This window comes from Spermophilus citellus (assembly GCF_964194105.1).
Source record: "Spermophilus citellus genome assembly, chromosome: 3".
Lineage (NCBI taxonomy): Eukaryota > Metazoa > Chordata > Mammalia > Rodentia > Sciuridae > Spermophilus > Spermophilus citellus.
Genome location: NC_138184.1, coordinates 17,223,357 through 17,236,496, shown reverse-complemented (window position 1 = coordinate 17,236,496; position 13,140 = coordinate 17,223,357). Strand labels below are relative to the sequence as shown.

General features: G+C 55.9%; 2 protein-coding genes across 2 annotated transcripts; both read left to right on the top strand.

Moving 5' to 3' along the window:
• The first annotated feature begins 362 nt into the window (after positions 1–362).
• On the top strand, positions 363–7,121 carry TM6SF2 (transmembrane 6 superfamily member 2). The gene is made up of 10 exons (XM_081284743.1): positions 363–599; positions 2,152–2,255; positions 2,840–2,937; positions 3,007–3,110; positions 3,495–3,577; positions 4,445–4,569; positions 4,710–4,811; positions 5,093–5,185; positions 5,758–5,877; positions 6,643–7,121. Exons 1-10 carry the CDS (start codon positions 505–507, stop codon positions 6,847–6,849), a joined length of 1,131 nt encoding a protein of 376 aa, XP_081140869.1. The 5' UTR covers positions 363–504; the 3' UTR covers positions 6,850–7,121.
• A 749-nt stretch (positions 7,122–7,870) lies between these two features.
• HAPLN4 (hyaluronan and proteoglycan link protein 4) lies at positions 7,871–12,638 on the top strand (the record flags this gene model as incomplete). Its single annotated transcript, XM_081283207.1, has 6 exons — positions 7,871–7,881; positions 8,272–8,386; positions 9,172–9,289; positions 9,546–9,908; positions 11,500–11,835; positions 12,078–12,638. 6 exons carry the CDS (start codon positions 7,871–7,873, stop codon positions 12,467–12,469), a joined length of 1,335 nt encoding a protein of 444 aa, XP_081139333.1. The 3' UTR covers positions 12,470–12,638.
• Positions 12,639–13,140: the final 502 nt, after the last annotated feature.

Sequence of the window (13,140 nt, the reverse complement as noted above, 5' to 3'; positions counted from 1 at the left end):
GTCCCATTCCCAGTATCGCAAAAGTAACAAAACAACAAAAGGACCCCCTTCCAGGTCAAGATTGGGACGCCAGTGTTGGGACAAAGATGGCAGAAGTGCACCTCACCCCAGCTCAACTGATAGACGCCTGGAGAATGAATTCCCTTAGAACGAAGTGGCCGCCCCGGGATCTCTAGGACTCTGTCCCTGAACTCAGAGCAGAAATGTCTCGAAGTGCTGTGTTCCAGCCTTTGATAAAAGGGAAACTAAGGCTGGACAGCCGGGACTGCCCAGGGTCAGACCGGGGTGGGGGGTTCAGAGACCGACGGGCGAAGGGGCGGGGTAGCCGCAGGGGGCGGGGCTCCGGAGGCTCCCCGGGAAAGCGCTGCCTGCCCCGGACGCTGCGGGGGGCGACCTTTGTGCAGGGCGGGTCCCTGGCAACCCCTGGCCTAGACGCGCTGCCACTGAGGAGCCGAGCGCCCTGGAGGATACGCCAGGACCGACCCGGGTCCCGGCGCCGCCGCCATGGACATCCCGCCGCTGGCCGGCAAGATTGCGGCTCTGTCGCTCGGCGCCCTCCCGGTGTCCTACGTGCTCAACCACGTCTCAGCGCTCTCGCAGTGCGTGCGGGGAGTGCCTCCCGGGGAACACCGGGCGGAAGCGGGCGAGGAGAACCGGAGGGGGCTGGGGGGAGGATGCGCGGGCCGCGGGCTTGGCTCCCCCAGCCCCGCGCCCCGTTGCAGCTCGGAACCGGGAGTGATGGGGGCTGGGCCAGAATTACCCCCTCCAACCGGAAGTTCCCTTCCCTCCTTGCTGGAGGCTGGAGTGGGGACTCTCTGGGATGTTTGGGGTCTGAGGAGAAGGGATACCAAAGATCCGAACCCCACACACGGCAGGGTTTTGAAAGGTTTCTGGGGGTATTTCCAGCACCTAGCACAGGTTCTAAAGTCGCCAAGGGTCAAAGTATTGCCCCAGATAAGCTGATGACCCAGCTTTTGCTGCCACACACACCTGCTCCATGCCTCAGTGCAGGCCAAAGACTTTCTTTTTGTTCATGTCCTGCGCATCCTGACCTTAGACTGACATGCAGAGACTCTGTCTCTGAGGGTCCAGCAAGCCTTTCACACTCCCAAACCCAGTTCATCACAAACCGTGGGATAGATAGAATCTTGAGGATGGGTCTGACTCCCTGGGTACAAGTAATCTGTCTCTATCTCCTGGCACCCTGGGTGAAACAACTTGCCTTGCGGAACTTAGTTTTTTCATCTCTGTGATGGCATAATCTTAGATCTCACCCCATTGTTGTGGGTAGAGATTGCAAGTTGTGTGCAAAGACCCTGTTGTGGTCTCATCCAATTACTATAGTTGTCATTGTTAATAGATAGGGTCAGGAGATCCTAGGAGATAGAGGGGTTCATAAGAAGATAGGGACCTGGATGGTGTAGGGAATTGATGTTCAGAGTTTTGCTGTGTGACCCTGGACAGATCTCTCACCATCTCTGGACCTTGGTTTGCCCAGAGACCTGCCTTATCACTGCCTTATCACTCGCCTTGGGCAGATCTGGGCAGGGATAGAGTGGAATGAATGGAGGCATTTGGACTTCAACTGGGAGGGGTTGGAGTCTTCAGCTGAGAGGTCTGAGCCTGGCCACAGAGAGGCTTGGTGTTGTTGAATGATTGACTGAACAAATTGAATTGAACACACATCCATAAATGATGGAATAAATTGTACAGACAAAAGGGATTGGTGGATATCCCCTCTGTTCCTAGTTCAAGTTGGACAGTGATCCTTTCTTGGGAGTCAGGGAGGACTTCCTGGAGAAGGAGCAATTTAGACTGACCGTGAAGAATGAGAAGGAGTTTGCCAAGCAGAAAAGTGACATCAGGCCAGACTTGGTGGTACAGGCCTGTAATCTCAGTTACTCGGGAGACTGAGGCAAGAAGGTCCCAAGTTTGAGGCCAACATCAGGGAGGGAGGGGAAGAGAAAGAGAGAGAAGATTCTTCAGGAAGCAGTTTCTATGAGGGGGGAACAGCCCGAGCAAGAGTCTGCTGATGCAGGTGCTTCAGTCTCATCACCTGGTACTTCCTGGAGTCTACCTTTTCCCCACTGGGGAGGGTGGGGTGAGGCCTCAGCAATGAGCCTGGCTTCCCTGACTCGGTTTCCCTCTCAGCCCCCTGTGGGTGGCATTGATGAGCGCCTTGATCCTGGGTCTGCTCTTTGTGGCCATCTACGTCTTGTCTGGAGGCGAGATCTCCTATGATCCACTCTATGCTGGTGAGTCCCTGGGTGATTGTGAAGGAGAGAACTCTCTGGACCAGGGCCTCCATCCTCAGACTTGGGGCCATTGAAGGACCTCTTCCATCACCCTGGAGGCCTTTGATGGGCTCCCAATAGACTGGTGACCTCAAAAACACTAGGAAACCTTCATTAGATTGGTGAACCTCAAAAAGCTTCCTCCTTCAGATTTGGAACTCCTGAGAGAAGGGATTGTCTCTCCCCCATCAGATTGGGAGCCCCTGAAGTTCTGTGCCTCCCCATCATTCCTAGATCTCCTGAGGGCAGGGATGCTGCAGCTCCCATAAAATTGGGGACCCCCAAAGGTGGGGCTGTGTCTCTGTCCGACATGCAGAATGAGGCAGGCTTGTGGTCCAGCACCTGTGGTCCGGGAACAGGAACTGGGCCGGAGCCCCTGACTGGAACCTCATTCCTGACCTGCTACTTCCAGCCCCTATTTTATTCCTGACCTGAACCAGCCCATGCCCAAACCTATTGGCCCTAGCCCCGCTCACACGTGACATTGACCACGCCCATTATAAATCCCCACCCACACTGGCCCCGCCCACTCACTCTCCCCGCAGTCTTTGCAATCTTTGCCTTCACCTCCGTGGTGGACCTCATCATCGCTCTCCAGGAAGATGGCTATGTGGTGGGCTTCATGGAGTTCTATACAAAGGAGGTACGTGGAGGGTGGCCAGGGGTGTCCCATGCCTCACCTCTTGTTTGAGCCTCTCACTTGCCCCCACAGGGTGAGCCATACCTGCGCACATCGCATGGAATCTTCATCTGCTACTGGGATGGCACGGTTCACTACCTCCTCTACCTGGCCATGGCAGGTGCCATCCATAAAAGGTGCAGGGGGCAGGCTGGGTGGTTCCTGGGCCCTGAGAGAGAAACTGTGTGCTCAGGTAGGGTCCCAAGTCAGGGTGGAACCAGAAGTTCCTCTGGAGTGGGAATCAGAAGCCTCTCTAGGGCTGCAGCCAGGGATGGGGAAGAGAAGGTTCCAGAGAATGTCATCAGGTGTGAGTGGTGGTGGTGATTCTTGCCTTGTATCCACCTTGCCCCTTTGACAGAGTGGCTGACAGTTCAGTCCCCTATTCAACTCCCTGTTGTTCCTTCTATTCTGGGCAAAACAGAGAGACCTGGAGTTGGGAAGCCCAGAATGGTCTCTGGACCCTGACTGAGGCTCTGAAACCAGTGACCAGGTACCCACTACTCACTCCCACTCCTTCCCAGAAAGAGATACCGGAATCTTGGACTCTACTGGCTGGGTTCCTTCGCCATGAGCATCCTGGTGTTCCTCCCAGGAAACATTCTTGGTAAGGACTCAGTTTGGGGGAATTACAAAATTTGGCTGGGTTAGTGCCCTTCACCTGGAAGCCCCTGTGTTGGATCCTCCACCACTTCCCAGTGTTCACAGAGGCCCCTTCCTTCCTTATGCCTGTCCGTAGAAGAGCCTCAACCAGCAGCCTACCAGATTCCACTTGGAGCCCAAATTAATTCTGCTTCCTCCCCAGGCTACTGGTCCCTGACCTCCAGACTCCAGGGGTTTGGGCAGAATGCTTTGACACAGAAAGGGAATTTTTAGGGTGACAGAGTGACAGAGTGGAAGCTTTGTAAGTAGATCTTGAGATGTAGAGCGGAGATGATAGTCCAGATGTTGGTATGGCCTGACAAAGACCCAGCAAGGACAACACCCAAGGTGTATTCATGGGAAGGAAAGGATGGTTGGAATGTAGGATCTGTATCCAGAGGGTAAACGGAGGCAGGCCAGGCTGAGGAAAGGGGACATCATCTGATGGATGCAAGGAATCATGGAGGGTGTTGGAGCTAGAGTGAGATTAGCATTTGTGAACCAAGAAGTCCATCCAGAGCCGGGTTCAGTGGCACATGCCTGTAATCCCAGTGGCTCGGGAGGCTGAGACAGGAGGATCATGAGTTCAAAGCCAGCCTCAGCAAAAGCAAGGCACTGAGCAACTTAGTGAGACCCTGTCTCTAAATCAAATACAAAATAGGGCTGGTATGCGGCTCAGTGGCCCAGTGCCCTGAGTTCAGTCCCAGTTACCCCCCCCACACACACACACACACAGAAGTCCATCCAGGGCTCTGGCATGGCTCAACTAATGGGCCCAGCCAGGTCTGGGAGACCCTTGCTGACTGGCTTCCTCTCTCCTCCACCGTGGCAGGCAAATACAGCTCAGAGCTTAGACCCGCCTTCTTCCTTGCCATCCTCTACCTGCTGGTGCCGTGCTGGGCTGGGAGGAGGGTCTTCAGCCAGTCTCAGGCACCAACCTGCTGTACACCCAACATGGTGAGCGCCTCGCTCCCAGGCAGGCCTTGTCCCAGCCTGCCTGAAGGTCTCCACATGTGAATTCCTTTTAATCAAAGACTGTGTCTCCTTGAAAGGATCACCTTCTTTCATGCTGTCTCCAATTCTCTCCCCCGGGGCAGGTGCAGGAAGAGCAAAGAAAGGGCCTTCTGCAGCGCCCTGCTGACCTGGCCCTCGTCATATATCTCTTCCTTGCTGCATTTTTCACCCTTTTTCGGGGCTTGGTGAGTTTGCCCTGGCCAGCCTCCCCATTTCCTGCCTCTGGCCTCCCTTCCTGGTTCACCTCTCTCATATGTGTTCCTTTACTGGTGCAGAAAAACTATTGCTATTCTGTCCAATTATCCAAGGAAGTTCTTCTTCAAGTCTGACCTGAGTGTTCACTCCTCTTTCCTCTGGGAGAGAGCCAGAGCTAGGGATATGGACCCTGCTTGAGCGTTGTTGGTGTGGGAGGCTTCCAGCTTGAGGGACGCTTGAGGTCGGTGGATGGTTCCTCTGTCTGCCCTAGGTGGTGCTTGACTGCCCCACGGATGCCTGCTTTGTTTACATCTACCAGTATGAGCCATACCTGCGGGATCCTGTGGCCTATCCAAAGGTGCAGGTGAGAGGGCAGGTGGGAGGAGAGGGCCATTATCCTGCCTGAATCTCTTGGAATCCAGAGCCAGAAGCACAAGTTAAATTGACAGACACACATATGGGATGTGTTGTCTTATCAAAAAAGTAACAGATATGGTTTTCAGGTATGGCTGGATCCAGGAACTCAAGGATAACTGTCTCCAGGCTCTGCTTCCCTGGCATGGCTCTCTGTGGGGTGTCACAGGCAGCTCTAGGCTTCCATCCACCCTAGTCAGCCACCCCAGAGGAATATGATCCATTATTACCCCAAAACTTAAGTGCAAGTCTCAGGCAGGCTGTGATATGCCCACCCCTTATGAATCATTATAACCATTTGACTGGAGTGTTAGGATTGGCCAGGATCACTTGCCACTTTTGGAGACAGAGGAGTATATATAGGTGGTGGGGGAAAGAAGATCACTTTGCACAGGAGTGGGGGGTACAGGGAGCCCCATCCTGGGTGGGATCTGAGGCTGTCCAGACCTCTCTTCAGATGCCCCGTGTCTGGGGTCTCAGGAGACCAAGCTTATCTCATAGTCTGTGCCCTGTTACCCCCAGATGCTGATGTATATGTTCTACGTTCTGCCCTTCTACGGCCTGGCCACCTATGCCCTCACCTTCCCCGGTTGCTCCTGGCTGCCTGACTGGGCCTTGGTGTTTGCTGGAGCCATTGGCCAGGTGAGGGGGAGGTGGGTGATGGGTGGGGGCTGGTGGACAGGCATGCAGGGAAGGCGGTTTCTGCTTACCCATCAGCTGCTTCTGTGCTCAACCTGGGCAACATGATTATGGGCACCAAGAGGTCCCCGGCCCAGTACCTAGGAATTCACTAGTCTGGGGGAGAAAGAGCCAAAACACAGATACTCCCGGCCCCCTGGGGTCAGAGCTAGAGAGGAGGAAGGACAGGGACTGAGAGGGATTGGAAGGAAAGCACAGGAGCTGGGCTTTGATGAAAGAGAACAGGTTTCCAGGAAGGGAAGTGCATTTCAGGAATGGGAGCAACATAAGGACAGGTACAGAGGAGGACAATAATTTAGCAGGGCCATCATGTAGGTAAAGGCAGAAGCAAGAGAAACTGGCAGATAGATGCTGAAGACTGAACTCTGGCTTTGGGAACTGGTGCTGAGGATGACTGGGAGCCATGGGAGGTGTTTGAGCAATGGAGGGCCTAATCAGAATGGGGCCCTAGTTCTGAAAAGAAATACCTGGCCCCAGGCCAGGGCAGGAAGACCCAAGAAGATTTCCACGGGGGTAGAATTGACAAGATTTGGGTCAAAAGCAGCTGTCAAGGGTAGGGAAGACTAGGAGGAGGAGCTGGACTGGATCAGCTGTCAACAACATGAGGACAGGGACCCTCTGGGCTCTGCCTGACTATCTTCTGTAAGCATGCTGGGACTTCTGTCCCCTTCTGGTCCCTGACATCCATCCTTCCTGTCTGGTCACCAGGCACAGTTCTCACACATGGGCGCTTCCATGCACCTGCGCACACCCTTCACCTACCGTGTGCCAGAGGATGCCTGGGTCTGCGTCTTCCTGTGCAATCTACTGTATGCTCTGGGCCCTCACCTGCTGGCCTACCGCTGCCTGCGCTGGCCAGCCTTCTTCTTGCACCCACCACCCCCAGATGCCCTGGCCCACAAGAAGCAGCAATGAGAGGGCTGCGGGGCTCCCCGAGACTCTGTTTACATGCACAGCCAGCCCTGCCCTGGGAAGGGTGGGTTACCGGTTTTTACCAGCAGGAGACACACCTCTGGGGATCTTCAGAACTAGCTATGGTGGTTTCAGGCCAGGGGGTGGGATGGGAGACTAACAGCCAGGTGTTCTTACAAAGAGAACCTCACTCAACCATCAATCACTGTTCTCCCAGAGGAGCCTTCTGCTGTCCCAGAATTTACCCATCACCCCACCCGATGAGTCCTTTTAATAAAAACTCTTTTGGTGTCTAAAACATCACTGTCTGAGTGTTTCAGGGTGCCAGGGCAAGGAGCCCTTTTCTTGGATCCCACAGGGAACTCAATCCTCACTGCCATTGTGGCTGTCCAAAACCTAAGGCAGCAGGACAACAGAAGTCTGCCTCTGGTTGGTGCACAGCTCCAACTTCCAGATGGGGAAAACTGAGGCTCACAATGGATAAGAGACCTTCCTGATTTCACGATCAGGAGAAAATTCACTGCTCTGCCAATAAATTACAATATGAGTTATAATGTGGCACCATTAATAAGTACCAACTGTATACCATATCAAGTATCACATGCTGGATTTCACCCATATTCCAGATGGGGAAACAGAGGCTGTAGGAAGTGAAGGTCCTTGTCCTAGGTCATATGTCTTGGGCACAGCTGAGCTGGGGACTGAGCCCCACCAGGTGAGACCACAGAATCTATAATTGCTTCTATATAGTAGGTTTGGTCTCATTTTAGGGGAAATAGATCAGAGAGGCAGCCAAGAGGTTGCAGGGAGGACTTACCATTTCTTGGTTGTCATTTTTTAAATTGGGTTAAGGGCCAGGCTTAGGCCTCTGACTTAAACTCAAGGGAATCAGGGACTTGATCAGAGTCCCTTGCTCCTTGCCCCCTACCTGTACTACCAGGTGTGTAGAGCTATTGGATCTTTAAAGAACTAAATTGCCATTTCCCAGAGATGGAAACAGCTCAGAGAGGCCAAGGTCTCCTCCATGGTCCCACAGTGAGGAGCAGAGTTGGACTTGAACCTGTCGCTCAAGGTCCCTCTTCTAGTGTGTGATTATTGTGGGGCCTTCACCACTCCAGGGTGATCACCTAAAGGGCAGATGGGCAAACTGAGGCCTGTAGGTCAAGCCCCTTAACCAAGTCACTCACCAACTCTTGCCAAGGCATGGATCCCGGACTTCCTTGGGGTCCCATTCCACTTTAAAGATGATTAAACAGAAAGAAGCTCAAGAGTTTGAGGGACGGGGCAGGGACGTGGCTACGCACTCATTACGAAGAGCCAGTCCTTCCTCAGCCAGTGCCCAGGCCCACTTTTCCACCAAGCCGCGCAGATGCGTCGCCTTTAACAACCCCCCCCCCCCCGCCGGCCTCCCTCCTCCCCTTGCAGGCAGACTCCGGGATTGCGCCGCTCTGCGGGACTTGCCCAGTCCTTCCCTGGTGTGCGGGGAGCGCGCAGACCGGACGCGCGGGGGCCGCTCGGCTGGGGCCGCGCGGGCAGGATGGTGAGTGCGGCCACCGGAGCAGGTCCCAGGCTGGTAGTGTGTCCCTGATCCCCCGGTTTCTGGGCTTCTGTGTCCGATTCTGTCCCTTCAGTATTTCTCTTCCCAGTCTCTCTGTTCTCTTTCACCCTCTTGGATCTGTCCCTTTTTCTGCTCCCCTCTGTGCCTCCTTCTACCTTTCTCTCCCCTTTTTCCGGGGTGGGTGGTGATGTTCTCCCTGTCTCTTTTTCTGTCTCTCCCCCACCCTTGTCTCTCGTTCCTCATCTCTGTCTCTGCGCCTCTCGTGGTCTCTTCTCTTTTTCTTCCTCCATATCTGCCTCCGTCTCTCTCTCGGTTCTTTCTGTCCCTGTTCTCCCCAGCCCCCAGCCCCGTGTCGTTCCCTGTGTCTCCAGCCACCCCACCCCCGCGCTCCGGTCCCGGCCCCGTTTGCTGCAGTCTCCTGGCGCACGGATAACCTTGCTACCGCGGCTCCAGCTCCTCCCCTCCCCACTCCAGAGCCCGGCCCCAGAGAGGAGGAGGCGGGGCTCCGAGCCACCTGAGTTGGGGTAGGGGGTCAGGCGGGGTGCTGGGGCAGGTCTAAGGGAGATGAGTCCAGGGACTTGGACCTGGCTTAGCTCAGGAGCCAGGGTGCAGGGGAGGGGGCCTCCCAACACTCCCCTTGGGGGAGTCCTCTGGGACCCTGGCCGGAGTAGGAGCCTGGGCATTTGAGAAGTCCTCGCGGGGATGGCAGACAGTCCTCTAAAAGGCAAAGGCTGCTCGAAGCTGGCTTGAGCACCTTGTGTCCCCAGGTGTGCGCTCCGGCGGCCCTTGGGCGGGGCGTGCTCCCGGCCGCGGTTTGGGGGATACTGCTGCTAACCGCCTCGGTGGAGGCACAGCGCGGCCGGAAGAAGGTCGTGCACGTGCTGGGTGAGTCCGGGCCGCGGAAGCGGGTCTTGCCCCTGAGGAGCTATGGCTAAGTGTGATCACCGGCTGCGCAGACGCGGCCGCAGGGTAGCGCGTTGCTGACAGCCACGGTACCCCCATCCCCCCACCTGAGCCCCTGCCCCCTCCCTGAGCCCCTTTACCTTTCTGATCCCCTGACGCTCACCCAAGTCTTCTTCCTACACCCCCCCGCCCCGCTCCTAGACCCCTCCTCTCTGAACCTTGCTTGGTTGCCCTACAGAGGGTGAGTCGGGCTCAGTGGTGGTGCAGACGGCACCTGGGCAAGTGGTAAGCCACCGGGGTGGCACCATCGTCTTGCCCTGCCGCTATCACTACGAGGCAGCTGCTCACGGCCACGATGGCGTCCGCCTCAAGTGGACAAAGGTGGTGGATCCTTTAGCCTTCGCCGACGTCTTCGTGGCACTGGGTCCTCAGCACCGGGCCTTTGGCAGCTACCGCGGGCGCGCAGAGCTGCAGAACGACGGGCCGGGGGATGCCTCCCTGGTCCTCCGAAATGTCACCCTGCAGGACTATGGGCGCTACGAGTGCGAGGTCACCAATGAGCTGGAAGACGACGCTGGCATGGTCAAGCTGGACCTGGAAGGTGACCAGCACATGGACAGGATGGAGCTTACTACTAAGGGAGGAGAGAATGGGAGACTGCAAGGGATAGAATTCAAATCAAGTTGACTTGAAGAAATTTAGAGATTTTGTTGGGTTAGAGCAATGGTTCTGATGAGGGGGATTTGAGACATTTTAGGTTGCTATACTTGGAATGGGAGTGATACTGACAGCTAGTGGGGAGAAGCCAGGGACGCTACCTGACACAAGAGTTCCCCCAGAAAGGATAATTCAGTTAAAAAGTGTCAATAGGGAGGACACTGAGAATCCTGGGATAGTTAAGGTTCAGGTACAGTGAGATCCAAGTATTGGTACTAAGTCAGAAATTCATCTCATCTCTGCTTCCTGCATGGGCTTTGCTGGGTAGTTTTCCTGTTATGAAACCCAAAGGAACCCCAATCCTAATGCCAGGCTTCTACCCTCACCGCTTAGCAAGGGATTTCCTGGAAGACTCAGCTAGAGTCTCAGAGTTGTTTCTCATTGGACCGCCTTGAATCATGTGCCTATCTGTGAGCCAATCTCTGTGTCTAAGAGATGGGCCGCTCTGATTGGCTGACCATGGAGCTGAGAGATAGAGTTTATATCTGAAGAATTCCCCCACACACACCTGTTTACCTGATTCAGACCACTAGATTCTAGGAGAGATTTCAGGGACCCCGTACTTGCAGAACTTTCTAACAATAACAAATCCCAGCAGTAGCAGCAGCTCTCCTTTATTAGGCATTCTATGTGCCAGCCATTTAGTTGAAGAGCTCTCTGGAGTCTCTCATTTAATTTTCCCCAAACCCCAAGGGTGACAGCTATTACCAGCAGATGGGCCATCGGCTCAGCTAGGTTAGATAGAGCCTTGCCCAGGGCACATGCTTATGAGCGGCAGAGTCCAGATTCAATCTCTTGTCAGGCTCCAGGTCTTCTCTCTGGCCCCTGTCTGCCCTCTGGGTTTGCTTAAAGTATTCAACTCAACCAAGACCGAGCAAACACAAAGCACTTTTGAGCTGCATTGATTGTGAGTCCAATGAGGAACCGGTTCATAAGAACTGAAGGGGGAAGGGAAATTAATGGGTACTGTCTTGGACAACGCTGGTGAATCAAATGGGGGTTTCACCCTGAGTCAATCTTCCAGGCGCTCCCAGTCTTAGGGAATCCTGCAGTGGATACAGACATTCCTAGATCTGTGGGCTTGGGACTAGACCAGTGGGAAGGACTCAGTGCCTATGGGATGTCAGAGACATATAAGACCCAATAGAGGAGGGTTTGGGAGTTGGCTTTTGACCGAAGACTATGAGTCTGACAGGTGGAAAAGGGCGTTAAAATCATGAGAAACGGTCTCCAGCGGTGGGAGAGGGACAGACACAATTAAGTACGTTCGGGGGAGGGTTAAATAAATCCAAAATTTAAGGTTAAAGGAGCCATAATGGATGTGAGCTGGGGAAAGGTGTGGTGGGATCCGATCTGAGGCTAGAGAGGAGTGAACTTGAAGGTTCAGGTAAAATAGTCGGTCACAGGGCATCTGAGATGTCAGGTGGATGGGGCCTGCCAGGGGACCCTGGCTGAATCCCTGTGCCCTCCCCTAGGCGTGGTCTTCCCCTATCACCCCCGTGGAGGCCGCTACAAGCTGACTTTCGTGGAGGCACAGCGCGCGTGTGCAGAGCAGGACGGTATCCTGGCGTCTGCCGAGCAGCTGCACGCGGCCTGGCGCGATGGCCTGGACTGGTGCAACGCAGGCTGGTTGCGCGACGGCTCTGTGCAGTACCCGGTGAGCCAGCCTCGGGAACCCTGCGGCGGCCTGAACGGGGCCGGAAACGCCGGGGCGGGTGGCGGAGCCAACGGCGGCGGCGTGCGCAACTACGGTTATCGGCATAACGCTGAGGAACGCTATGACGCCTTCTGCTTCACGTCCAACCTCCCGGGTGCGTAGGCTCCGCCCCAAGCAATCTCGTCACTATCCAGCCCTCCGCTGTGGCAACTAGAGTACTCCTGTCCCGCGACAGTCAAAGGCCACCTGGCACCAACATTGCCCAGGCGGAGGCTGGGGTCCCTGGATACAGGGAATGTCCCTGGAGTCCCTCAGCTGCAGGAGGGTGGGATCCTGAACCCCAGGCGAGGACCCTGGAACCGTCCTAACATTGCACCTCCTATGTCACCCCCACAGGACGCGTGTTCTTCCTGAAGCCGTTGCGGCCTGTGCCTTTCGCCGGAGCAGCGCGTGCATGTGCGGCGCGCGGTGCATCAGTGGCCAAGGTGGGCCAGCTGTTCGCTGCGTGGAAGCTGCAATTGCTGGACCGCTGCACCGCGGGCTGGCTGGCCGACGGCAGCGCGCGCTACCCCATCGTGAACCCTCGTGCGCGCTGCGGAGGTCTCCGGCCTGGCGTGCGCAGCCTAGGCTTCCCAGATGCCTCCCGACGCCTCTTTGGCGTTTACTGCTACCGCGCACCGGGCGCACCGGATCCCGCTCCCGGGGGCTGGGGCTGGGGCTGGGCCGGCGGCGGTGGCTGGGCTGGAGGCGCACGCGACCCAGCTGCCTGGACCCCGCTGCGCGTCTAGGACCCAGGAGAGGGACGATTGGGGGGACTTGGCGAATGGCCGAGTGCCCTGATGTCCCCCGGACACTGGAGACGCCCCTGAAGTCCCTGAAGATGGGTTTTCCCCCTTGAGGTCCCTGAGATGGACCACACCCCCTTGAGGTTCCCTGGACAGTGGAGACAGCCCTGCAGTTCCCTGCAGTCTGACCAGGCCTCTTCCGGTCCTTGGACGTTAACCACACCCCTTGAGGTCTCCTGGAGACTGGCCACATTCCCTGTGGTCTCTTCTAACCACGCCCCTCAGGCCCCTTGAGACTGGCCAGTCCTCCGGAGATTAGCCAAACACTGCTTTCCTGGACAGTGGATTTTCCCTTTCCCCAACTTACATCAGGAGAAGTGCCACACTCCCTGAGGAAACTGGGAGGCCAACAGAACCCACGGTTTCCTGGAGACTGGCCATCCCTCTTTGGCCTCCTGAAAACAAACGGATGGCCCCCTTGGTTGCCTGGAGGCTGGACCCCCAGGATTATCTGAAGACTGGCCACACATTCTCAGCATTTCCCTGGAGACTGAAAACTGGTCCTTTGAGGTCATCTGTATACCAGATCCCCCCTCCCTCACCTGGAGAGAAAACAGAAACCTCAGGGTTCCCCAGGTGACCATGCTCCAGTGGACACATGGGCACTATGGGCT

What these genes read in the sequence shown, in the direction of transcription:
- TM6SF2 (XM_081284743.1), top strand. Translation starts at nt 505, where the DNA reads ATGGACATCCCGCCGCTGGCCGGCAAGATTGCGGCTCTGTCGCTCGGC. An exon ending in CCTCCCAGGAAACATTCTTG is followed by an intron (nt 3,578 to 4,444) that starts GTAAGGACTCAG and finishes CCACCGTGGCAG; the next exon opens with GCAAATACAGCTCAGAGCTT. An exon ending in TTGCTGGAGCCATTGGCCAG is followed by an intron (nt 5,878 to 6,642) that starts GTGAGGGGGAGG and finishes TCTGGTCACCAG; the next exon opens with GCACAGTTCTCACACATGGG.